Source organism: Mercenaria mercenaria, chromosome 9, assembly GCF_021730395.1.
Source record: "Mercenaria mercenaria strain notata chromosome 9, MADL_Memer_1, whole genome shotgun sequence".
Taxonomy (NCBI): Eukaryota; Metazoa; Mollusca; class Bivalvia; order Venerida; family Veneridae; genus Mercenaria; species Mercenaria mercenaria.
Window position 1 is genome coordinate 27,683,389 of NC_069369.1, and position 27,651 is coordinate 27,711,039.

At 35.4% G+C, this 27,651-nt stretch overlaps 1 protein-coding gene across 1 annotated transcript in view; it reads left to right on the top strand.

Moving 5' to 3' along the window:
• The window catches only part of LOC123546787 (uncharacterized), a 37,367-nt gene extending 12,166 nt beyond the window's left edge, over window positions 1–25,201 (top strand). Inside the window, exons 6-9 of the mRNA XM_053550479.1 lie at window positions 177–489; window positions 20,293–21,133; window positions 22,775–22,818; window positions 24,890–25,201. Of these exons, the coding sequence (XP_053406454.1) occupies window positions 177–489; window positions 20,293–21,133; window positions 22,775–22,818; window positions 24,890–24,962 (1,271 nt within the window). The 3' untranslated portion in view covers window positions 24,963–25,201. The remainder of the gene's footprint in view (window positions 1–176; window positions 490–20,292; window positions 21,134–22,774; window positions 22,819–24,889) is intronic.
• The last annotated feature ends 2,450 nt before the right edge of the window (window positions 25,202–27,651 follow it).

Here is a 27,651-nt window from a genome sequence, read left to right on the forward strand (position 1 = left end):
ATAGAAAGCTAAAATATCTGATTTATGTTTTGAAATACAATACATCATTGCATACTGTAATTGCAGTGTTCCGAGTCATATGTTACATGATTTACGAATGTAGATGCACATTTACTTGTGGAACTCTTTGTTGTTTCTTATTATATATCATGGACACCACAAATTATTCAAAACAGGAGTAGGATCAGAGGAGCAAGACTGTTTGATCCAGTTCCTTGAACCTGACCAAACTTCATACGGCGAAACGAGATACAAATACCGTGTATGTAAGAAATTGGCTGTATTTGTGTATAAAGGCTCACTGACACGACTACGTGGGGTTGACGCCATAGCTTTGACCATTTCCCCAGATCCGTACCAGATAGGAATTCTTGAAGGTGCTGTACAGAATCTTGCGGGTCATAAGTATGCACGAGAAGTTGATAAATACAGGTATTTGATAGAATGTATATTACTTTCCAGGTATTTTATTAATGTTGTCAAAAAGATGTAAGAACGTTTTACAAGGGTTGACTATAACTGGCTACCATATAACTAAACCATGCTGTAATTGGCATTTAAATAAGCGGCAGACCTTCGATGAAATCTCATTCGCTACTATCTTCAAAAGTTTGTACTCTTTTTTTAATTATGTTTAAAATTATTTAAACATGTTTATATTTGGAATGGTATTTTATATCACTGAAGAATCAAACGAAACTTACCATAGGACAAATTTGATTAAAGATATCAAATGACTACCTTTCCATTAAATATTTAGATATTTACTTTAAATGTACTAGTATAATCCCCTCATCAAATGTATTTAACTTTACTAAATATATAAATTAAGTTTGCATATAGAGCTACATTCATAATTAAATGTCATGCAGAAAAAGCTTAGTTAAAAACCCAGCCAGTGTTTTACTGGTAGTACACATTTATAATGTGTTTATCTATACATGTACATACAGTGTGTACAATTTTAAACCTAATGCAAAGTACCGTTTATACACGTACACTTGTTAATTTTATATTTACATAAATTATATGAAGTAAATGTTTTAGTTTTTTTAAATACATGATCTAATATACCTTTACAATTATAAAATTTTAACAAGGTTTACAGACAGGAGCAACTCCCACAATGTTGACTTTTTGATCCTTTGGAATTATAGAGTCCATTCAATGTTTATAATGAAACTCTGCTAGGCCGGTGCTAAAAGGAGTGAAGCCTGTTCCACATTTTAATACCTCTGCTGAACAGAATCTGCTACTATTTTGCTTGAATTCGAATTATGCTCCCGAATGGTCGTCTTATACATTTTGTTCAACGTTCCCTGCCATCGGGATCGTGTCTCAAAATTTTGAGGAAAAAATCAGTGTTAGACCTTTTATATGGTTAATATGTATATTCATCTGATGACAGTAAAGTTGGTAGGCAGTTGGTAGTTGGTAGTTGAACATTCGAATAACCAACTACTTACTAGTTGCCAGTTGGTTATTCAAAATGTATAAGCAAGTCTGATTACCTTTTAAAACATAATGATAAAAAATCATTCTAATCCATGTTTTGTTCTTTAATATTAATCTTCGTTTCTGCAAATGCATTCAGCAGTCTCTAAAAGTACCTTGAGAGCCAGTTGCCAATTCGCGATATGATTCAGAAAAGTTTTTTTCAGTAACAAATGGATAAAATCATTCAATATGATATTTTACATTGTTTTTCATATAAATATCTGACACTTTCAACATATAGATCAGTCTTGGAAACACTTAGGAGAGCCAGTTGCCAATTCGCGTGCGAATAACCAACTGCCTACTGGTAGGCAGTTGGTTATTCGACATTTTACTGACAGTCAGTGTTTTGGTAGAACATGATAAAAAAATTATTCTAACCCTTGTTTTGGTGTTGTTTTATGTTAGTATTTATTCTTTTAAATGCATTCAAGAGTCTTACAATGCACCAGGAGAGCCAGTTGCCAATTCGCGATATGTTTCAGAAAAGCGGATTTTTCAGATACATATAAATTAAAATAATTCAATTTTACATATATTATGTACTTTCATATCAATATCCGACACTTTCAACGTATAGGTCCGTCTTGGAAACACTCAGGAGAGCCAGTTGCCAATTCGCGTGCGAATAACCAACTGCCTACTGGTAGGCATTGGTTATTCGGCAGTACAGACAGTCATAGTTTTGGTCGAAAATATAATAAGTAAATATCAATCTAACCTTTTTCGTTCTTAATGTTAATATTATTCTTCCCTTTCAATGCATTCAACCAGGCTCAAAATCACCAGGAGAGTCCATTGCCAATTTCGCGATATGTTTCAAAAATCCGAATTTTTCAGATCACCTCATCAAATAACTCAATTTTTACTTATATTTTGTTCTTTCAATCAAATCCGCACTTTCAACATAGATCATCTTGGAAACACTCATGAAGCCATTGCCAATTCCGTGCGAATAAATCCAACTACCTGGTAGCGAGTGTTATTCAACATTTTACGGTCAGTCTTTTTTTGGTAGAACATGAATAAAAATTCATTCTAACCCTTGTTTTGTTTCTTGTTTTATGTTAGTATTTATTCTTTTAATGTCATCAACATTCTCAAAAATACAACCAGAGAAGCCATATGCCATTCGCGATATTTTCAGAAAAGCCAATTTTCAGACACATATGCATAAAATCAATCAATTTTAACATAAGTTTACTTCACATCAATATCCCGACTCTTTCCAACGTATAGGTCATCTTGGCAAAAACTTGGAAGCCATTTTCCAATTCCGGCAATAACCAACGGCCTACTGGTAGGCAGTTGGTTATTCGGCATTTTACATGACAGCATTGTTGTGATAGAACTTATTAAAAATTACTTCTAACTCTTTTTTACGCTTTATGTTAGTATTTAGTGCTGGTTAAAATCTTTCAACATCTCAAATGTCCAGAGACCAGTTGCCCATTCGCGATAATTTCAGAAAAGCGGATTTTTCAGAGCACAGATGAATGAAAATAATTCTGTTTTTCATATATTTTGTTTCTTTCGTATCAATATTCCGACACTTCGAACTATTGGGTCATCTTGTAACCACTCAGTAGAGCCAGTTTCCAACGCGCGTGCATTAACCAACTGCCTACTGTAGCAGTTGGTTATTCGCATTGTACTGTCAGTCATTAGATTTGGTTCAAAAATTGATAAAAAATCAATCTAGTCCTTTTCTGCTTAAAATGTTAATTATTTTATTGCTGTTCAATGCATTCAACATCTCAAAATGCACCAGAGAGGACAGTTGCCAATTCGCGATTTGTTTCCAGAAAACCCGATTTTCAGACACATATGCATAAAAGAATTCAATTTTACATATATTTTTCGTTCACTAGCAAATATCCAGGCACTTTCCACGTATAGAATCAGTCTTGGAAACACTCAGCGAACAGTTGCCCATTCGCGTGCGAATAACCAACTCCTACTGGTAGGCAGTTGGTTATTCAACATGGGTACTGTCATCATTGTTTTGAGGTAGAACACGATATAAAATTCATTCTAACACCCTTTTTTTGTGATTGTTTTATGTAGTATTAGTCTGTTTAAATAATGTCAACATTCTCAAATACCCAGAGAGAAGCCAATGCCAATTCGCATATGTTTCAGAAAACCGATTTTTCAGACACATATAAAAAAATAATCAATTTTACATATATTCTGTTCTTCGACCACTATCCTCACTTTCAACTATAGATCAGTTCTTGGAAACACCAGAGACCGGGGAGTTCCAATCGCGTGCGAATAACCATCTACCTGGGTACTTTGGTTATCACATTTACTGTCAGTACCATTGTTTTTTGTAGAACATGATAAAAAATTCATCTACCCCTTGTTTTTCAGGGGGGTTTTTTTTATGTTAGTATTTATTCTTTAAATCATTCAACATGCTCAAAATACACCAGGATAGCCAGTTGCCAATTCGGCGAAATATTCAGAAAAGCCGATTTTTCAACACATATAAATAAAATATTTCTAATTTTTATATATATTTTGTTCTTTCGTATCAATATCCGACACTCAACGTATAGTCCAGTCTGGAAACACACAGAAGCCATGCCATATCGCGTGCGATAACCAACTCCTACTGGTAGCAGTTTGTTATTCGCATTTATACTGACAGTCATTGTTGTGATAGAACAATGATAAAAAATACATTCTAATCTTGTTTTATTCTTTTATGTTATATTTATACTTTTAATATCGTCAACAGTCGCATAATGCACCAGAGCGCCATGCCAATTCGCGATAATGTTCAGAAAAGCGTATTTTCAGACACATATGGAATGAAATAATTCAATTTTAACCATATATTTTTGTGCTTTTCATACAATATCCGACTCTGCGAACTTATAGTCATTCGTGAAACACCAGGAGAACCATTTCCAATTCGCGATGAGAATATCCTACTGCCTACTTAGTAGTAGGCAGTTGTTATCGTAAAATATTTTACTGACAGTCATAGAATTTCAAAAATACATAAAAAAATCAATCTAGTCCTTGTTTCGTTCTTTAGTGTTAATATTTATTCTTTTTATTCCGTGTCAATGCATTCACAGTCCCAAATATGCACAGCAGGAGGAGCCAGTTGCCAAGTCGCGATATGTTTCAGAAAACCGATTTTTCAGCCACATATCATTAACCATAATTCAATTTTACATATATTTCGTATCTTCGTACAATAATCCTCAAAGGTCTTGTATTGTTGGGGGGGGAGGGGGGTGATGGGGGGGGGAAGCTGATAGAGGGGAGTGTGTGGCCAGGGGGGTTAAAGGGGGGAGGGGGTAGTGGGGGGGGGGGGTGGAAACAACGCAAAAGAGCCAGCTTCATGCCGGCAATAACCAACTCCTACAGTACCAGGTGTTATGCGACAGTTGACGGAACATCATTGTTTTTAGAACAGATAAAAAATTCAGTCTAACCCGTGTTTTGTGATTGTTTTATGTTATAGTATTCGTTGAAATACATTCACAGTCTCAAAATGCAGCCAGGAACCCATTGCCAATTCGCGATATGTTTCAGAAAAGCCTATTTTTCCAACATATATGAATAAAATTAATCAATTTTACAGATATTTTGTGCTTTCGTATCATATTCCGACACGTTCAACGTAAAGGTCAGTCTTGGAAACACTCAATAGCCAGTTGCAATCCGTGCGAAGAACCATGGGTATTCGCTTTGTACAGACAGTCATAATGGTGGGGCATAAATGATAAAAATATCAATCTAGTCTTGTTTTAATATTTATATAATCCTTTAAACTGTATTCAACAGCTCAAATCAAGTGGGTGGGGCCAAGGAGAGGCAGTTGCCATTCGCGATATTCTGATAAGCCGATTTTTTCGAAACACCATATGCATAAATAATTCATGTTACTGAAGTTCGTTTTTCTTTGATATCAATATGGACCTACACTTCCCAACGATATGTCTGTCGGTTAAACACTCGGAGAGTCCAGGGCGGGATGATTCGCATTTTTTACAGCTTATTCACCGAAAAAATTGTGATGAAAAAGAAATTCTCTCCTGTCTTGCATAGACTAAATTGGTATTGTTACGATGAAGTTTTACATTTAATTTGAGACGGGGAAAAAATGTATGTCCTCAAATCAGCAACAATCCGTAATGCTTACATGTACGCAGCAAACATTAAATCGCCTAAGTATTTAAATATATCCATCACTAATGGTGTTTCTATTTCTGTTCTATCTACTACTAAGTTAGGGGACGTGTATCTATAGGTTTTACTAGTGACATTCAATTATGAGTAACTGATGGCGTAGATGACTCCAGACTACAAGGAGCAGTTTTTTTGTTTTTTTTTGTGGGGGGGTGTGTGTTTGTGTGTGGCACGCCACACCTCTTCTGATGTTCCAAAGGAATGTGTCGAGATATTTATTTGAAGTAAACACTAAATGTCTTAAAAGATAGTTCAATTAATATTAATACTTCTATACTTTCGACCGAAATAGTGAATTTTTGACAAATGTTAAATAACCAACTGCCTACCATAATATATTCACATCATAAGTCACCATGAAATCCTCGGAAATCACAAAGCTGCAGATCAAGTTTCAATAACCCCGTCCATGAAGCGAGTTATCAAGAAGTTTTTCAATCAAAATCAAGCTGGAACCAGGAATCTTAGTCACATAAATCGGTGTGCAAAGGGGAGTCATTTACGCATCGGAATGTAAAGCAGTGTGCAGAGTTCAGCAGGGCCGAACATCTGACTGGGGTTAAAATGTCTAAGTAGCAGTTACGGAACAGGGAAAAGGCATTGTAAATTTGAAAGATTTTCAGTTAAAGGCGAATCAAAATCAGTGCTCAACCCGCGAGAAAAAGTTCTTCCAATTTGGAAAAAATGTTGAAACGAAAAAAAGACAAAAAAGGTTAAATAAACAAAAAACTGGTCTTCCTGAAAAATCCGAAAAAACAAACGTTAGTAACAGACTTTTCTTATTACGCGTATCGCAGGAATGCGGCATCTGGTCTTCTGATTGTTTCGAAACTCTAAAATAAATCCAACATAAAGTACTATTTCTCTTCGCTATTTTCCGTCCTCATAAAATAGTCGCCGTAGGATAACAACTGCCTTGTCAATCACATTTTTTCAAAATATCTGTTTTTCTGTTGAAAATGAAAAAAAAAATCATTCATTAAACTGGTGTTTGTTCTGAATGTATAAAAAACCCATTTTTAACAGTTTTTTTAAAGCTTGCATTCGTCGTAAGACCATGACAACAGTTGCAATTGCGAATTTTATTTCACTACGAAACATGCTAAAAGGGTTTAAGCATTGAATTTAAAACGGTTGAACATGTTTTACATATCTTCTATCTAACGCTTATCTATCACATGCCAACAACGCTATTTTATTTTTCTCCATTGAATTATTTTTTCATATCTCCCGCTGAGATAATGATACTTTCGCATTGATTAAAAGACTGAAAAGCTCAGCAAATTAACCTTTTCTGCGATGAAATCCGGCCGAGCTTCTTTTTAATAATTTGTTCTTTTACGGTTTTTTCCAAAAATTTCGAAAACAACTTTTTATCAAATATTGAATTGAAACCATTACCACCATCAAATGAAATGAATCTAACTCGAAAAAATGGTCCACACTTGTGTTCTTTAGAAATAAGAAAGTTATCGCCGTTTTCGAATGTTACTGCTGTCGATCTTCAGCACTGACGCAATGTTGAAATAATAGCATAAATTAGGGGCCGTGATTTTTAAAACGTCTCGGCTAAATCGATCAAAAGAAGTCATTTAATAGCAATGTCGCCACAATTTCTCAGTGCTAACAAGTAAAGATTCCTAATTCTGTCGTCATTTGGTTAATCATAACTTTTTAATGTTAATAAATGCAGTTAGCCTAACTTATTATTGATTTTATCACATTAAATGTTTGACCTTATATCCTTTTCGATATAATAAAATAATTAATGCATTCCGAAGGTTGATATGATACCATGTTCACCCTCGCAATATGAATATAGCCTCGCTGGCGCCTCGGTCGATATTCATCATATCTCGCGGTGAACATTTTTCCAGACACCCTCTCAGGAATGCAATATTTTATATAATATAGTGGCGGACATGTTCTTATCTTGGTGAATGCATTTGGTTGTATTGCTTTTTGTGCTATTATATTAAAAGCATACATTATAGATAGGGTGTTGATTTTAGTATATAAAGTGCACACTTCTTTACATATAGTTTTGGCAGTATTTAAAGTGCAAACATGTTGTTTATATTAAGTGTTGTAATCTTATATATAATACATATTTGTTTATAACGGACTTCGTTCAATACCATTACATTAAGTAATAACTTCTTATATAAAGCGGATACGTGACAAAAAAAATAAAGAAAAAAATAAAAATTATGCGAGTGGATTGTTCATATAAGGAGTAGTTATGTCGTTGTATAAATAGGTCCATTTTCGGAAGTCATTTACCCATCATATATCAGTCCTAGATTGCTATAGACCGAGTGCATGTCATGAATATTACTCCCAATCATATAAAAAGGACATTATCACTCATCAGCGGACGATAGATTACGGCAGTGTCCCCCCAAAAAACTTTTGGTAATTTACACTGGACCATGGGTGTGAAATAAGTAAAGGATGTGAAAACAAAAACATGTTAAAGAGCCTGCCGTGAGAAAACCAACATAGTGTGTTTGCAACCAGCATGGATCCAACCAACTGCGCTCCAAGCTGTTCACTTATCAAAGGCTATTGCAATTAGAGAAACCAGTTACGAAACGCACTAGTTTGATTTTCTCATGCGCGGCTCTCTGGTTTTTCCTCATCGGCGCGGCTCTTTATGAGATGTAATATATATAAATCATGAATTTGAAAGCACTTCCACTCGCTATTTAGTTATATTAAAATATCAAAGCAATAACCAAAAACATGCGTCATTTTATGAATAAATAACACCCGTTAAGTAAGTTAATTAATGTACAAAATTCGGATATATGCATGATTCCGATTTACTTTGCGCCATATTGTTCGAGATTTTGCTATTGAATGTTAAAAACAGGGCCCCTGACACTCACTTTTCGTGCAACGCCCAGTCCGAGATGCTCTCGGCATTTTTCCGTTCCTCGCTTTGAATGCCATGCAATAAATATACAAAATTATCATAACATAATATCTTGAACATGTGTATTTCTTCATAAAGAACCCGAAAATTTGATAGATAGATGTATCAATTTTCCTGGCTGTAAAATTTGGAGATGAATTGGAAAAAACAAAATAAACAAACGATGATTAGACTGAGGACTCGGACCCTCAAGGCCCGAGATCGATGCTAACCCCGTTTTGTCCCCGTAGCTACCTTGCACAAAACGATATTATTTACGCAATAATTAGATCGCTATTTAATTCGACACAGAACTTAATTACGAAATACAACACGAATATACATCCACTAGGTCCAATACTTCCGGACAATAATCCACAATTGTCGTAAGTATTGGACCTGGCACTAATTTATAACTTCTCAAATATTCCGGGCGTTTTCATTGATTTACGCATAATTAACATATTTTATGTTGTCAGAATTGCATAAATTTTTATTGTGTTTTTATTTCTGACGCTGTGTCATGAAATTTCTTTTTTATCTAAGATACTTAATAAAAAATGTTATTCACTTCTTTTAAAACGGGTAAATTAATATGAAATTCTTTTTAATAAAATGAACCAGAAAATATGATCTATACGTTGATACAATAAAGTGGTAGTGATTGCACATAAAATTTCAGCAGGCTGGGGGATATGGTCAACGTGGACTCGAACACTCAACAGGATAATTGGCAGCTGAACGCTTTGTACCATACTAACCTGCACATGCGACAGTATAGCATTTAAGAAATATAATGAGAGTAATAGTTTTTTATAATCGCTATATAGGTTCTGACACCGACATTAATTTAACGGAAATACACGGAATATTCATGGACAACCAGGTCAATACTTACGGACAAAATAGACTGTACATCTTGTTTATTTTCCTATGATGACTTTAACATGAAAATTCAAAGCTTGAAGAAAGGTGTCTTTCTGTTACTATCGTTACCTTGTAACTTCTATCCTAGTACATACCTCAAACCGTCACACAGTCATTCAAAATACTATCTTAGCTTATGTAAAAAAATAAAGAAAAAGAAAAAAACTAGTAGAACCCGTTTTCGATTTAATTCCGTGAAAAGAGTATCTTCAATGTTTTAAAAACAGGTTAGAAAAGTTCGTCAAAATGTAATTTTATGACATCCTAATCCCGTTATTTTTACAAGAATTAATTTAGTGAATCGTAAACGAAAAATTCATAATTTTAGAGTTCAATCTCCACATCCGCCATTCTCGAGATTACTAGTTGAAGAGAAGAGTCGGTTCCTAATCCAAATAATGCTTACAATTGACGGTATCATTTTTTCAAATCCTTGGTAAACGACTGGCGATCACGGTCCAAGTCGGCCTATACGTTGAAAGATCGGTTATTGTATACAAAAAACAAAATATATGTTAAATTGATTATTTTATGCTCATGTGTCCAAAAATCGCTTTTCTGAAACAATCGGATTGGCAACGGCTCTCCTGTGCATTTTGAACTTTTGAATGCATTTAAAAGAATAATACTAACAAAAAGAATAAAACAAGAGTTGAATGAATTTTTTATCATGTTCTATCTAAACAATGACTGTCCCTAAATTGTCGAATTACCAACTGCCTACCAGTAGCTTGGATAGTCGCACCGAAGTGGCAACTGGCTCTCCTGATGTTTCCAAGATAACCTATATTGAAAGTTCGGATATTAAATATGGAAAGAGGTAATATATGGAAAATTAATTATTTTATTCATATGTTGTCTGAAAAATCGGCTCTTCTGAAACATATCGCGAATTGGCAACTGGCGCTCCTGTGCATTTTTAACTGTTGATTGCATTTGATAAAGAATAAATACTAACATAAAAGAATAAAACAAAGTTAAATAATTTTTTATCATGATCTTATCAAAACAATGATCTGGCAGTAAAATGTCGAATAAACCAAATGCGCTACCAGTAGCAGTTGGTTATTCCGCACCGAATTGGCAACTGGCTCTCCTGAGTGTTTCCCAAATTATTCTATATGGTGAAAGTGTTCCCGGATATTGATATGAAATAAACATAATAATCTGTAAAATTTGAATTATTTTATTCATATTTTGTCTGAAAAATCTGCTTTTCTGAAAACATATCGGTATTGGCAACTGGCTCTCCGGCGCATTTTGAGTCTGTTGAATGCATTTAAAAAATAAAATACGACAAAAAGAACAAAACAAGGGTTAGGAAATTAATGTTTTTATCATGTTCTACCAAACTATGACTGTCATAAATTTGAATCAACCAACTGCCTACGAGTAGGCAGTTTTATTCCGCAACGAATTGGCAACTGGCCTCCTGAGTGTTTCCAAGACTGACCTATACGTTCGAAGTGTCGGATATTTGATTCGAAAGTAACGATAATATATGTAAAAATTGATTATTTTATTCATATGAGTCTGAAAAAAAACACACTTTTTCTGAAACATATCGCATTGTGCAACTGCCCTCCTGGTGCATTTTGGGACTTGAATGCATTGAAAGGAATAAAGATTAACATTTAAACAACGAAACAAGGACTAATATTGATTTTGTGATCATTTTCTACCAAAACTATGATGACTGTAAAATGTCGAATAACCAACTGCCTACCATAGCAGTTGTTATCGCACGCGACTTGCAACCTGCTCTCCTGATATGTCTCCAAGACTGCCTATACGTTGAAAGAGTCCGGTTTTATTGATACAAAATAACAAAATATTATGTAAAAATTGAAATGATTTAATGCACAAGTGCTTGAAAAATCGCTTTTCTGAAACATATCGCGATTAGCAACTGGCACTGCCGGTGCATTTTGAGACTTTTGAAGCATTTAAAAGAATAAATACAACATAACCAAGAAGAAACAAGAGTTAGAATGAATTTTTTATAATCATGGTTCTATTCAAACAAGGACTCCTGTAAAAGGCGAATAACCAACTGCCTACCATAAGGCAGTTGTTTTATTCGCAGCGAATTGGCATCTGGCTCTCCTGATGTTTCCAAATTAGCCTAAAACGGTGATAAGTTTGGATATTGATACGAAAGAACAAAATATATGTAAAATTGAATGATTTTATTCATATGTGTCTGAAAAATCGGCTTTTCGATACATAGTCGCCGAATTGGCAACTGGCTCTCCTGGTCATTTAGAGACTGTGAAATCATTTAAAAGAATAAATACTAACATAAACAACAACAAAACAAGGGTTTTAAATGAATTTTTGGTATCTTGTTCTAACAAAACAATGACTGACAGTAAATATGTTGAATAACCAACTGCCGACCAGTCGGCATGTTTGTTGTTATTTCGCACGCGAATTTGCAACTCTGCCTCCTCGTGTTTCCAAATACTGACCTATACGTTTGAAAGTGTCGATTGATATGAAAGAACAAAATATATGTAAAATTGAAATAGATAATGCATATTGTCTGAAAAATCGGCTTTTCTGAATCATACGCGAATTGGCAACTGGCTCGCCTTGTGCATATTGAACCTGTATAATCATTTAAATAATAAATAATAACATTAATGAACAAACAAGGACTAAATTTATTTTTATCATTTCGAACCAAAACTATACTGTCCTGTAAATGCCGAATAACCACTGGCCTACCAGTAGGCATTGGTTATTCGGGCACCGAATTGGCAACCTGGCTCTCCACTGAGTGTTCCAGACTGACCTTTTATGTTGAAATGTGGGATATTGATATGAAAGTAAAGAATATATGTAAAATTGAATTATTATATTTATATGTTGTCCTGAAAATTCCGCTTTTCTGAAACCATTAGCGCGAATTGCCACTGGCTCTCCTGGTGTATTTTGAGAATGTTGATTGCATTTAAAAGAATAAATAACTAACATTAAACTAGAACAAAACAAGGTTAGAATGAATTTTTATCATGTTTCTACCAAACAAACTGAAGTAAAATATGAATAACCAACCGCCTACTAGTAGGCAGTTTGTTATTTGCCACGCGAATTTGGCATCTGGCTCTCCTAATTTTCCAAGATAACCTATATGTTGAAAGTGTCGGATATTGATATAAAGAAGGAAATATATGTAAAATTGAATTAATTTATTCATATGTTCTTAAAAATCGGCTTTTCTTGAAACATATCGCAATTGGCAACTGCTCATCCTGGTGCTTTTTTGAGACTGTTAAGGCATTTAAAAGAATAAATATAACATAAAAGAATAAAACCAGATTAGAAATGATTTTTATCATTTCATCAAAACAATGACTGCATAAAATTGTCGAATATACAAATCCTACCAGTATGACATTGGTTATTCGCTACCGAATTGCAACTGCTCGCTGAGTGTTTCAAGAGTAGTCGATTGTTGAAAGTGTCGGATATTGATAGGAAAGAACAAAATATCTGTAAAATTGAATTATTTTATTCATATTTGTCTGAAATAATCTGATTTTCTGATACATATCGGAATTGGCACTGGCTCCCTGGTGCATATTGAGACTGGTTGAATGCATTTAATAAGAATAAATACTAACATAAAAGAACAAACAAGGGTTAGAATTAATTTTTTATCATATCTACCAAACTTGACTGTCCAGTAAAATTTGAATAACCAACTGCCCTACGAGTAGGACAGTTGGTTTTATTCGCAAACGAATTGGCAACTGGCTCTCTCTGTGTGTTTTCCAAACTACCTATACGTTTCAAGGTCGATATTGATACGAAAGAACGAAAATATATGGTAAAATGAATTATTTTAAATTTTATCATATGTGTCCTGAAAAAAAACAACACTTTTCTGAACATATCGCGAATTGGCAACTCCCTCCTGTGCATTTTGACTGTGAAGGCCATTGAAAGGAATACATAGTAACATGAAACAACGAAACAAGACTAATTGAGTTTTGTTTAGGGGGGCAATTTCTACCAAAACTAAGACGGTCTGTATAATGTCGAATAACCAACTGCTACCATAGCAGTTTGTTATTCGCACCACGAATGGCAACTGCTCTCCTAGTGTCTCCAAGAACTGGCCTATACGTTGAAAGATCGTTATTTTTGATAAAAATAACACAATATAGTAAAATTGAATTATTTTATGCACATGTTGTCGAAAAATCGCTTTCTCTGATAAATTTCGCGAATTCAACTGGCACTTGATTTCCCTGGTGCATTTAGAGACTTTTGAATGCATTTTAAAAGATTAAATTCTAACATAAAGAGTATAAAACAAGAGTTAGAATTAATTTTTTTATCAGTTCTATCTAAACAAGACTGTGCTGTAATAATGTCCAATAACCCCAACTGCCACCAGTAGCAGTTTGGTTATTTCGCAACCGAATTGCATCTGGCTCTCCTGATGTTTCCCAAGATTAGCCTATACGTTGAAAGAGTTGGTAATGATACGAAAGAACAAAATATATGTAAAATTGAATTAATTTTATTCAGAGTGCTGTAAAATCGCTTTTTCTGAAACATATCGCGATGTGGCAACGGGCCTCCTGGCATTTTGAACTGTTGAATGCATTTAAAAGAATAAAGACGAACATAAAACCAACATCAAAACAAGGTTAGAAGAATTTTTGTATCGTGTTTACCAAAAAAATGACTGACAGTAAAATGTTTGAATAACACAACTGCCTACCATAGCAGTTGTTATGCGCACGCCGAAATTGGCAAACTGGCTCTCCTGAGTTTTTCCAAACTGACCTATAACGTTGAAGTGTCGGATATTGAGATGAAAAGACAAATTATATTAAAATTATATTATATATTGCAATATGTGTCTGAAAAACGCTTTCTGAAACACAATCGCGGAATTGGCAACTGGCCTCTCCTTGTCATATTGTTAGACTGTTGAATGCCATTAAATGAATAAAAATTAACTAGTATATACGAAACAAAGGACTAAATTGATATTTTTTATCATTTCGACCAAAACTATGACTGTCGTCCAAATGCGAATTACATCTGCCTACCAGTAGGCATGGTTATCGCACGCCGAATTGGCAACTGGCCGCCTAGTGTTTCCAAGCTGACCTTTTTATGTTGAAAAGGTGGATATTGATATAAAGTACAAAATATATGTAAAATTGAATCTGATTATATTTATATTGTGTCTTGAAGAAATACGCTTTTCTGAAAACATAGCGCAAGGGGCAAACTGCTCTCCTGGTGGTATTTTTGAGATGTAAGGCGTTAAAAAAGACATACAAACATTAATCAAGAACAAAACAAGGGTTAGAAATGAATTTTTTATAATGTTCTTCCTACCATAACAATGACTGACAAAAAGTAAAAAAGTTGAATAACAACTGCCTACAGTAAGGCATTGTTTAGTTGCACGGCGAATGGGGCAACGGGCTCTCCTAGTGTTTCCAAACTGATCCTATACGTTGAATAGTGCCGATATTGATATGAAAGACAAAATATATGTAAAATTGAATTATTTTATCATATGTATCTGAAAAAATCCGCTTGTTCTGAACATATCGCGAAGGGGCAACTGCAGATCTCCTGTGCATTGGAAGAAAGAATTCTGTATCAGTTAAACAGAAGAAATACTAACTTATAGCAACACCAAAACAAGTAGAATAAGGTGTTTATCTGGTTCGACCATATACAATGGACTGGCATAAAAATGTCGAATAACCAACTGCCTACCATAGGCAGTTGTTAGCGCACCGAATTGGCAACTGGCTCTCCTGAATGTTTCAAGATTAGCCTAGACGTTGAAAAGTTCGGATATTGAACGAAAGAAACGAAATATTTTAAAATTGGAATTCATTTTTAGCATATGTGTCCGGAAAAATCGGCTCTCCGAAACATATCGCGAATTGGCAACTCTCTCCTGCATTTATGGGACTGTTTAGAATGCTTTGAAAGGAAATATATTAACATTAAAGAACGAAACAAGACTAGATTGATTTTTCTTATCAGTTTTGACCCAAATCTATGACTGTCAGTAATAGCGGCCGAATTACCAAACTGCCTACCAGTAGGCAGTTGTTATTCCAACGCGAGATTGCAACTGCTTCCTGATGGTTTTCCAAGACGGTCTATACTTCGAAGTGCGGATATTGAACGAATTAACAAATATATGTAAATTGATATTTCTTCTTATTGTCGAAAAATCCGCTTTCTGAAACATATCGCCGAATAGCAACTGGCTCTCACTGGTCATTTTTGAACTGTTGAATGCATTTAAAAGAATAAATAGTCAACATAAAAGATCCAAACAAGGTTAGAATGAATTTTTTAATCAGTTCAATACCAAAATAATGACTGTCAGTAAAAATTGAATATCCAACTTGCCGACTAGAGCAGGTGGTTATTCCACGCGAATTGCAACTGGCCTCCCTGAGTGTGTTTTTCATACTGTCACACTATATACTGGTTTTTTTTTTTGAAAAATGTCGGATATTGGTTCGAAACGAACATAATTATATGTATAATTGTAACACAAGACATTAACCAATGTGGTCTGAAAAATCGCTTTTTCTGAAACATACGCAATGGCAACTGGCTTCCTGGTGGTATTTTGAGATCTTGTCAATGCATTTAAAAATAAAAACTAACATAAAACAACAACCAAACAAACTGTTCCACACGAATGATTGTTGTATGGTGTTCCTTAACGATACAATGACTGACATAAAATGTTGAATAACAACGCCTCGCAGTAGTTGGTTATTCGGCACGCGAATTGAGCAACTCTCTCCCTATGTTTCCAAACTGATCTATACTGAAAGTGTCGGATAAGGGTACGAAAGAACAAAAAATATATGAAAATCGAATTATTTTATTTATAGTCTGAAAAATCGCTTTTCTGAAACATATCGCGAATTGGCAACTGGCTCTCCTGTGTATTTTTGAGATCTGCTGAATGCTTTTAAAAAATAAATTACTAACAAAAAGCAACATACAAAACAAGTTAGATAGGAAGTTTGTATTTATGCGACAAACAATACTGACAGTAAAATGTTGAATAACCAACTGCCTACCAGTAGCCAGTTTGTTATTCGCACCAATTGGAAACTGGCTCTACCTCATGTGTTTCCCAGACTGATCTAGACGTTAACCGTGCCGGATATCGATATGAAAGAACAAAAATATGTTAAATTGAATAGGATTTTTATGCATATGTGTCCTGAAAAATAGCATGTTCTGTTTCAGATCGCGAAGTGGCAACTCTCTCCTGTGCATTGTGAGACTGTTAATGCAATTTGATAGGAATAAATATTAACATTAAAGAACGAAACAAGACTAGATTTGATTTTCTTATCATTTTTGACCAATCTATGACTTGTCATAAAAAGCCGAAGATACCAACTGCCTACCAGTAGCATTTTTGTTTTATCGCCACCAAGTGGCAACTCTCTCCTGATGTTTCCAAGACTGACCTAAACGTTCGAAAGTTTAGGATATTGATACGGAAGAACAAAATAGATTAAAATTGAATTATTTCATCATATGTGTCATGAAAAAACTGCTTTTTTCCTGAAACATATCGCGATTTGCATCCTCTCCTGTCATTTTGAGACTGTGAATGCATTTAAAAGAATAATTACTAACATAAAAAATAAAACAAGAGGTAGAATGATTTTTTAGCAATGTTTCTATCTAAACAATGACTGTCAGTAAGATCCGAATAAAACCAACTGCCTACCATAGGCAGTTGGTTATTCGCACGCGAATGGCAACTGGCGCGCCCTGATGTTTTCCAAGACTGACCTATACTTAAAATTCGGATATAGATACAAAAGAACATAAATATATGTAAAATGAATTATTTTATGCTTATTTCGAAAAATCCGCTTTCTGAAACATAATCGCGAAATTGGTCAACTGCACCTCCTGTGCATTTTAGACGGTTGATTGCATTTAAAATGATAAATAGTAACATAAAAGAACAAAACAAGGTTATGAATGAATTTTTATCATGTTCTACCAAAAGAATGACTGCATAATATGTTGAATAACCAAACTGCTACCAGTAGGCATTTGTTATTCGCACGCAAGGGGGCAACTGCTCTCCTGAGTTTTCCAGACTAATTTATACGTTGAAAGTGCCGAGATTGATATAAGAACAAAATATCTGTAAAATGAATTATTTTAATCATAATTGGCTGATAAGTCGGCTTTCAGAACTTATCCGAAGTGGCAAACTGCTCTTCCTGGTGCATTTGAGACTGTTGAATGCATTTAAAGAATAATATTAATATAATAGAGAATCGCAACAAGGAATAATTGAATTTTTATCATTTCGACAAAACATGCACTGTTTTTCTGAAAATGCCGAATAACCAACTGCTACCATAGCCAGTTGGTTATCGCACGCGAATTGGCAACTGGCTCTCCTTAGTGTTCCAAGACGGACCTAATAACGTTGAAGTGTCGGATATTGATATAAAGTACAAACTAGATGATAAAATTGAATTATTTTATTCATATGTATCTGGAAAATCCGCTTTTTCTGAAACATATCGCGAAGTGCAACGGAACACTCCTGGTGCATTTTAAGACTCTTGAATCATTTAATGAAGAAATAAATACTAAATAAAACAACACCAAAACAAGGTTAGAATTAATTTTTTTATCAGTTCTACCAAAACAAGACTGTCATAAAAAGTCGAATAACCAACTGCCACCAGTAGTGCAGTTGGTTATTCGCACGCGAATTGGCGCCCTGCTCTCCTTAGCTTTCCAAGACCGGACTCTCATTTGAAAGTGTCGATATATAATGAAAAACAATATAAAATATCATAGTGAATGATTTTTCCATTTGGGACTGAAAAAAGCTTTTCTGAAACATATCGCAGAAATTTGGCAACTGGCTCGCCAAGGTACGTTTAGAGACTGCTGAATCATTTTAATTAATGAAGATTAATATTAAAGAACAAAACATGGATTATGAAGTGATTTATTTATCATTATGCTTTAAAAGGTAATCAGACGTCTTATACATTGTAAGTACCTACTGTTGCAACTAGTAAGTATTGTTTATTCGAATGTCCCCAACGAAACCAACTAACCAACTGCTCTACCAACTTTACTGTCATATCATCGTGACTATGAAACGTAGCATGAAAATAAACAGTTATGTATAGCTAATATGGCGTATGCGTCCATAAACAATGATAAGCATTTTCATACTACGAAGTCATACCAACATTCGTCATCTAGCGCAAAAGTGAATAAGTTCTTCTTCAAGTCAATGCAGTGTCAACTTTCTTGCGTTGAGTGACGATGTATTATATGTTTAAGACATATGATTATTTTTCTCAAGTCAAAAGGAAAAATGGGAAGGTTTTTGTTTGAGCAGTGAACGGGCAATTTAGGAGGAGGTAATCATGGGGTACATCTTATAATCGTCGCCAGTAAGACGACATGACAAGAGCTCCAACATCCTCGCTATATGACGGTATTGCCCTTGCACTACAATCAAATCCAAAATTTTCGGACTCGTGGGATCCCCGTTTTTGGACTAGTAAAAGTAAAAATAAATATTTATATCTATAAATGTCAGAACAAATCTCATTTACCATATGGACGCAAATGCTTCATTTTTAACATTTTTGGGCAAAACTTTTGTATTGATTCAGGTAGCCCTGTTGTTGATACCATTTTTTAATTCATTTTTGTCTATACACATTTAAATGTAAACCATATTCAACCTTAATATGCAATAAGTTAAAATTTCATTTAAATATAAACAGTATATATTTAGCTTTCATAGTATATATATGCAACATTACAAAGATATTGTATTGACAAAATATCTCGAATTGAACTTATAATTCACTTTTCGCACAGGTGAACAAAATTTCCGTTTATAGACAGGGCATTTTCATGTTCTCCATACTTGCTATTCATGTAGCATATTTTAGTCAAATGTTGTCGAAGATAACCTCTGCCAAACATACCCCATAAAATGAATTTTGGGGAGGTAAAATCAGTGTCTGAACGTACTTCTTTGTGTAAAAGGACGACATTTTGAGCAATCAATCAATCACCCGAATACAGATTATCATCAATATTGAAAGGCGATTATTTGAGCACATCTAATATATTACCTAGAAAGTGTCAGTAGAAATATATCTACTACATTACATATAAAACTTGTAAATAGACAGTAAATATGACCTTTTTAGATATAAAGTTAAAACATTTAATAGACAATTTTGAACATAAAAGAGTATCACAATAGTGCGGACGTCCTTGTCCTAACGCATTTGAATCCCCATCCCCATAGTTGTGTTTGTAAAGATATTTAAATGGTTAAATGGTTAACATAAAATACAAAGGCATTGTAAAACATATAGACAACGAGGAAAATAGAACACAGGGGACCCGCCTTGTAACAGTCGGAGGCAAGCCACTCCCGGCTGATGATGATTAACACCTGTATCCTAATCGACAACATGTTCCGGAGTCACAGAAATAAAAGTTATCCCCGCCAGATGAATCCTATACACACGTAACGGTAGCATGATATAAAACATAAAATCGCTCTTGCAAATTTACATATAAAGCACGGCTACATAACTTTATACCCATATAAAGTACTAACTGCCTTTTCAGAATGCATCAAGAGACCCGACGAAACGGGAAAAGCCATGGTAATAAGCATATTTCTATTGATGTCTAACATTTAACTGTTTACCCGTTTTGATTACAGGGGCAGCATATAGCAAAGCCGATGTTAGAACACTTTGCTACAATGTTATCCAAACACTTGTAAGCGTGTGCAGTGATACCAGTAAAACATTGGAAGTCAAAGAACTCCACCTTGTGAATTTAGACAGAGATGTTAGTTTATGTCTTCAAGATCAATTTACTAGATTGATTAAAGGTACAAATGAAACTGAAAAGAAAACATATGCACAAACAACGTATTATTCAAGTAACACTCCGAGGTCAAATAACATAGATCATCATTGGATGCAACATACACCACTTGAAGCTATCGAACACGCTAAGGCTAAACCATCATCTGATGGAACGGACAAATGCAAGGTATCTCAGGAGGATGCCCCTAAAACGATTGAGAAAGCACCAGCGAATCGTCAGTGTGTATACTGTGATAAAACGGCAGAAATAAAACTAAAGGAATGTAGTCACATGTATTGTCCTGCCTGTGCAGTTCCCGTTAAAACTAATGCTGTCTGCTTGAAATGTTCTAGAAGTTCTGAGGAAACCACCGATAAATCTACAAATACAGCGGAAAACTGTCCCATATGCTTGGAACCTTTGAAGAAAGCTGCAGTATTGCCATGTAGTCACAAGCTTTGTCATGAGTGTTATGAGACAGTAAAGAAACAAAAACCACAATGTCCAATTTGTCAACATATATTTGGAGAGGTAACTGGAAGTCAGCCAGATGGAAGGATGTTTTATCGCTACGTTACATGGAAAAGTCTTCCAGGCTATGATGGATGCGGAACTATTGAAATATTTTATATAATTCCACCTGGAAAGCAGGGGGTATGTCAGATAAAACACTTATTTATCATGTAGATTAATTTACGTGTAAGCGGTGTGTTAAGCTACATTTTAGAAAATGTATCCAAATCAAGGGGAACTGTGGTTATCGTCCAAACAAATTACAAACATTCGTCTAGAGGAGTCACCTATATGGTTTAGCGATGGCGTCTATAAATCTATAAATAAGTTTAGATACACACACGGTCAAATATTTCAATGTTCTTTTGAAAAATTACATACGGCTTGCCTGCCTTGTATGAGATGTATATAGCAGTGCATTGGACACACATGAATTGAAAATAAGACTTGTCGTATTATACTGTATTGCTATCTACATCCTACAGGGTTCAAAGTATTTTACAAGGGAATAAAAGGGACATATTTGCACTGGAAAGGGCCGATCGCAACTGTGACTTTTTCACATTTTAGAATATTTCTTATGTCCGGGTTTAGTTTCACACCGATACAATTTAGGTTATATGGTGACATTCATTTTTAGAATAATGTTATGAAACAACTGAAACAAACACTTAGTCGGTGGTCTCTGCAATGCATCGTTTTCATCCTAACTAGTTATAAGTGAGAGAAGGACAAACTGTCCTCCAACATTGTCAATGCATACATATTGTCCATATTCTGCTAAAGGTAAAGGAATTCTGCCAGCTTATCATACGTTTAAAGAATGATTATATTGATCACATTTTTAATCAAAGAACTTATACCCTGAACGGCCCGCTTTATTTTAGGTCTGTTATTGAAAATGCACACGGCGTGTGCGTCATATAGATTACGATCCCCTTATAGTACCCGTAACGTACAACAAACATGGAGTATAATTTACCGACAGATGGCCATTTTTGGCATAACATTATGTACAAATATGATACATGAAACAAAAAATCAAGAAATGAACTAGGTAATAACAGAAAACATAAGAAGGACTCCTGTGGAAGAATAAAAAAAAACACATCCTATCTTTTTTTTAATATATTAAATAACATAACTTTTATAGTCAAATCCAAGCTTTTGTAGTTTAGAATATCCGCAATTTTCCGAGGTAAACTTAGTTTGGAGTTTTTTCTAAATTGCGTGAAAAGCTGTCTTTCACAAAGCAGACCAAGCTCATTACGGGACGGTCATCAATCTCTATACTCACCATGATGAAAGAATTTCTAAGCAGCAGTTGATAGCTAGCCCTGGTCACTGATCTAAAAGATAAAATCTGAGGTGACAAAAATAGGTGCGAAAAATTATGTTTCAAAGACACAAGTAGTTTCCAATTTTGACATAAAATTAGCACTTCTATTAAACTTCAATATTTGTTCGTAACGCTAAATTTCAACGGTTCACTATTATGTTAATATCACAGAAGATTCACCCTTATCCTGGCAAACCATACATGGAATAGAAAGACATTGCTATTTTTCCCTACAACAAAAAGGCCAAAGAGATCCTCCATTTTAATTGAGAAGAGCTTTTGACAGAAGCATTGTGTTCTACTATGGAGAGGTCCCAAGAACCACAGGAGAAAGAAGGTGTTTGTCCACGTGAATGGCGACATTCCATCATAAAACTAGCCCCACAGGGGGCCTTGACAGGTTTAGGTTTATTCCATGTTTAATAGTACTCTACTAATTTAAGGTACCTCCTGCACGTATACAGATAATAACGGAAGGAAATGACGAGTACGTCATATACAATTTTAGGAATGAAATAACGTAGAAATAAGACTCGGTGTACGAAATTAATACGAAATTTAAAGCAACCCGCATTAGTGAATTTATTAAATGGCGCTATGTTACTATCTTTGTCAGAACATAAGATATTGAATACTTTAAAGTATATCTCTCAAATAACGCGCGCACACTAGACCTGCACATTATATTTCATCACTAATAAAAACCATATGTATATACTAGATGAAAAAGTTTCATTAAAAATTTTTCGTAAGAAAAAAATATGGGCGCGAAATTTATCCAAAGGGTGTAAATTAGACGCCCGTATGTAAACTTATGTAAGTCCATATTGATTTAATCAGTTTAAACACAAACATCAAGCACACCAGCATAAATCTCCTTTATTCACCCGCAACAGAGTACTACTATGCCTGAAGTGTTATGTGAGGGGCCCTCGCAGGGCTACAGTAAAAAAAAACATTGTAAAAAAATAAAAACTTGGAAACATCAACGAAAAAACCAGGATTTCGCAAATGAAAAAAGCGGAGATAGTTTTTCATCGGAGTCCCAACTATGTTTATACTTCTTTGTAATCGAAGCATCCGCCCTAGACCATTGAGACCCCAAACTGCACACCCCAGATGCAATTACTCACCATCCTTTCACATCTTACACAATACTGTATCTATACAGGTCCCTATGTTTGCGCTATCTCATGCTCTATTACATTAATCCCAACCTAAGAGTATAATGGCGCGACACCAAAATCTCTCAAATCTTATGATCAACCATAACTTGATACACAAGACGCCTGACCCAAATGCACATTTCAGAACCGCCCTTCTCTTACCAATCCATAACTTCAGGCCAAGTTTGGCGTCTTATAGCTGTGTTCCGAACCTAAAGTTAATTGTGCCGGAAACCAGAACTCTTTGTTTTTAGCAACATCGAACCTTGACACTTGACCCAAACGCAAGCTCCCAGCCTTCCCGACCACGCCTAACCAGCTACCTACAAGCCCTAACCGGCCAAGTTTTAGGGTCTATAGCCCTGTTTTCAAAACTAAAGTTATATGTGGAAAACCAAAATTCCTATTTTTAACAACATGACCTTAGACTTTGACCGCAGAAATGCAATCCTAGCCTTCCTTTCCTTACCATCTACCTACAGGCCAAGTTTGGTGTCTATAGCTAAAATCCAAAGTTTCTGTGCTTTGTTTTGGGTTTTAAAACAACGCCGCGTGTTTTTAACAGTTATTTTACATCTAGTTATGTAACGGCGGCAGTTTAACCTAACCAGTGTTTACAATTGGATTCTTCGGACAACCTGTTCTCCGCAAAGTAACTGCCAACTTCCGCCCACATACGCAGAGAGAGATGGCGAGGACGAAATGATTCTGCCAGACACACATTTCTTTCACAACAAATTGTCACGGCGCCCCTCTAACGCCTAATCGAGCCCAGTGCCTCGAAACCACTTCACGACACGGCCACATCCGAACAAGAATCTCTCTGCGCTCCTCCCCTACTGCAAGGACGGACTCACAAAGTTATTGTGCGGAAACCAAAATTCTATTACAGCAACAGCGACCTTAGAACTTAGAGATCCCAAATGGCAATTCCCAACCTTCCGTATTTTTCCTCCAACCATCTATCTACAGGCCAAGTTTGGTGGGGTCTTCAATTATGCTTGTTCCAAACTGAAGTTATTGTGCTAAAACAAAAATTCTATTTTAGCAACAGTGGCCTTGACTCGAATGACCGCAAATGCAATCCAAGCCAGAACGACAACGTAGCACGCCAGTAAGAAAAATACCAAACTATTGTGTCGTTCTGATGTGTTGGTGCGTTCGAAGGGCGCCCACACACCAAAAAGATAAGCGCTGATACGACAAATAAAGTATCTGTCATTCTGGCAGGGGCGCCAAAAACGACAGCTGTAAATTTCACGTGTTTGCATGTTGGTGTGTTTGAAGGTTTGTTGTTTACTTAAATAATCATGCCGTGTAAATAAATAAATAAATAATGATTTGAATAAGAAACAATCAGTCATATATAGGCTATCAAACATTCTATTACAGGTTTGGGTATCCTGATCCAGCGTATCTTTCGCGAGTCAGAGAAGAACTTGCAGCCAAAGGTGTGACGGAATAAACAGCAACATGAGACATGCTATAAACTCTACACAACCTTCTGGTTAAAAAGTAGCTTAATTGAAAACAGCACTCAGAACAATATCTAATCTAAATTCACATGAAAAGCAAGAAGAATGAATGTTTAATGAAATGTGACATTTCTCAGATATGCTTGCAGTTTATATATATAACAATATCTATTTATTATTCCGGTCGTTTTTGCAACTTCTATATGGAACTAATGTTTACCTATTGTCCCGGGAAACAGTTGTAAATATTTTAGCCATGCCATACAAGTGGACTCTTCTATTCAGTCCACTATTCCAAGCGCAAAAGAGCCTCATCTTAACGTCTTACACAGGTTTTACGTTTCCACTTTCAGTTTCCACTGCTGATCTGTAGGGGAGGGTGTATTTTGGATGAAAATCGCACCGGTAAGAATAGAATTGGAAACAGGGGGAAGTCGCACCAGAAATAAAAGTGTTTATTTTTGATGAAAAATATTACCTTTTCATAAAAAAAACACTATTTAATAAGGGGATATGGGGCTGAGACTTTGCCAATAACCTTGTGTCACTAATGCCAGCCAAACAACAAGTACAATCTGTTTACCCCAGGAAGTTTCACTCTTCATTACAACTTTTATATTCCACACAATAGACATGATACCTGATTGTAAATTCCACTCTCTTTTATTTCAATTTTGTATTTCATATCAAAATGTTTTTCTATAATAATCTCTAACATGCGAACTTAACAACGAGTCTACAATATGGGGAACGGAACAAATTGTTTGTTTTTACTGTCATAAGTGCAAAAGGCGATTATTTGATATATGTTTAAGGACACTTTCAGATTTAACCAATCTTCCACCATTTTCTGTATTATGTCTAACACATCATCTAACTGGTCCCAAATCAGCCCCGAATCGCACTGATCCGTCCGTCCGTGTACAATTTTTGTCCGCCCTGTAAACTCTGCCATCCATAAAGGTATTTCGCATAATTAAGCGCATAAATGTTCAACAAATAAGACAACATGTCATGGTGCAAGATTCAACCCCAAGCTCCAAGTCAATTTCACACTAAGCAGGTCAAAGTTAACAAAGTCTGTTTTTCGTGTCCGGTCCATTAACTCCCATCCATAAAGGGATTTTCAAATAACTTGGCATAGATGTTTACCATAATGAGACAGTGTGTCATGTGCAAGATCCAGACCCATAGCTCTAAGGTCAGGTCACGCTTAGAGGTTAAAGGTTAAAGGTTAACATGGTCTTTTTCCTGTTCGGTCCATAACTCTGCCATCGATAAAGGGATTTTAAAATTACTTGGCATAAGTGTTCCCTATATTGAGATAACCTGTCATTCGCAAGACCCAGACATCCTAGCTCCACAGGTCACGGTCAAAGACTTATAAGTCAAAATTTACTGTTTCTTGTCCGTACAATAACTCTGGGCCATTCTTCCAGGATAATTACCTTGGCCCAAATGTTCCACTATAATAGAGTGATGTCATGGCGCGCAAGACACAGAGCTCCTAGCTCCAAGGATCAGTGTTACCTTTTTTGTCTGTCACGAAATGATTCTACCTAAATTATCTACGCATATTTTGCCAGACAGCAGTAGCATTCTTGGCAAACGCTTCGGGCATTAGTCACTAATAGTACCAGCTTTGTTCAATCAGTGTTTCCTGTCAACAAATAACTTCATCTCAAATGCTGAGATGTTAAACTATTTTTGCTTGTATTTATTATTTCCTTGTGTTGGTTTTATTTTACAGTGAGTTGTTACTATGTTGTCTATACATAATGTCTTGTAAACTGCATATACTATTGACCGTTCTTATCCGGTTAATGCGTACTTTCTGGTTATGCAAAGGAATGCTTATGCAATTGAGAACAGGATTTTATGGAAATTAAATTCCTGAAGTATTAAAGTGCACTTAATTGATCAATGAAAATGTTTATTTTATCAGACTGCGCAATTATGTTTGAGATATTTTGGAAATATTCTGATCACTCAATACAGCTTTTTAACAAAGAAACTGAAAAATTAGATAATTCTAATAAAGTCCAACATTGATATCAAAAAATTACAGGCCACATAACTAAAGGGCGACAAATATAAACTACCAACGCGCGTTTTTTCCTTTCTTCATGTGACCATTCGAAATAAGGAAACTATTTCTAAGGTCCCAGTCAAATACACTACCCTTACAATCCTAAGATATGATACCTTAAAATCTTCAAAGCATAAATTCAAAATAATAAAAACCCAAGTTTACTCTGAAACTTCTCGGTTGGTATAGGTGCGTGAAATTAGCCCACTAAGCAGCAGGAGTAAGCCAAGAAGTTTTCCAGCCCCGGAGTTCGGCCAAGTTCACAGCACGTTTAGCCAGAGTAGGCCCAGAAGAAGTCCAAAAACTCATGCGTATCACTGGCAGCCAGAGTAGCCAGAGCTTTCAGCCAGAGCAGTCAAAACTCTGGCGTTACTCTGGCTGCCAGAGTAAGGCCAGAGTTCAGCCCAGAGTTCACCAGAGAAGGTCATAACTCCGGCTTACTCTGGCTGGACAGAGTAACGTCAGAGTCAGTCAGAGTAACCATAATTCTTGCGGTTCAGCCGGAGTTCGCCAAGATTTCACAGCCATAAGTTTAGCCATAGTACCCAGAGGAAGTCAAAACTTCTGGTTACTGCTCGGCAAGCCAAGAG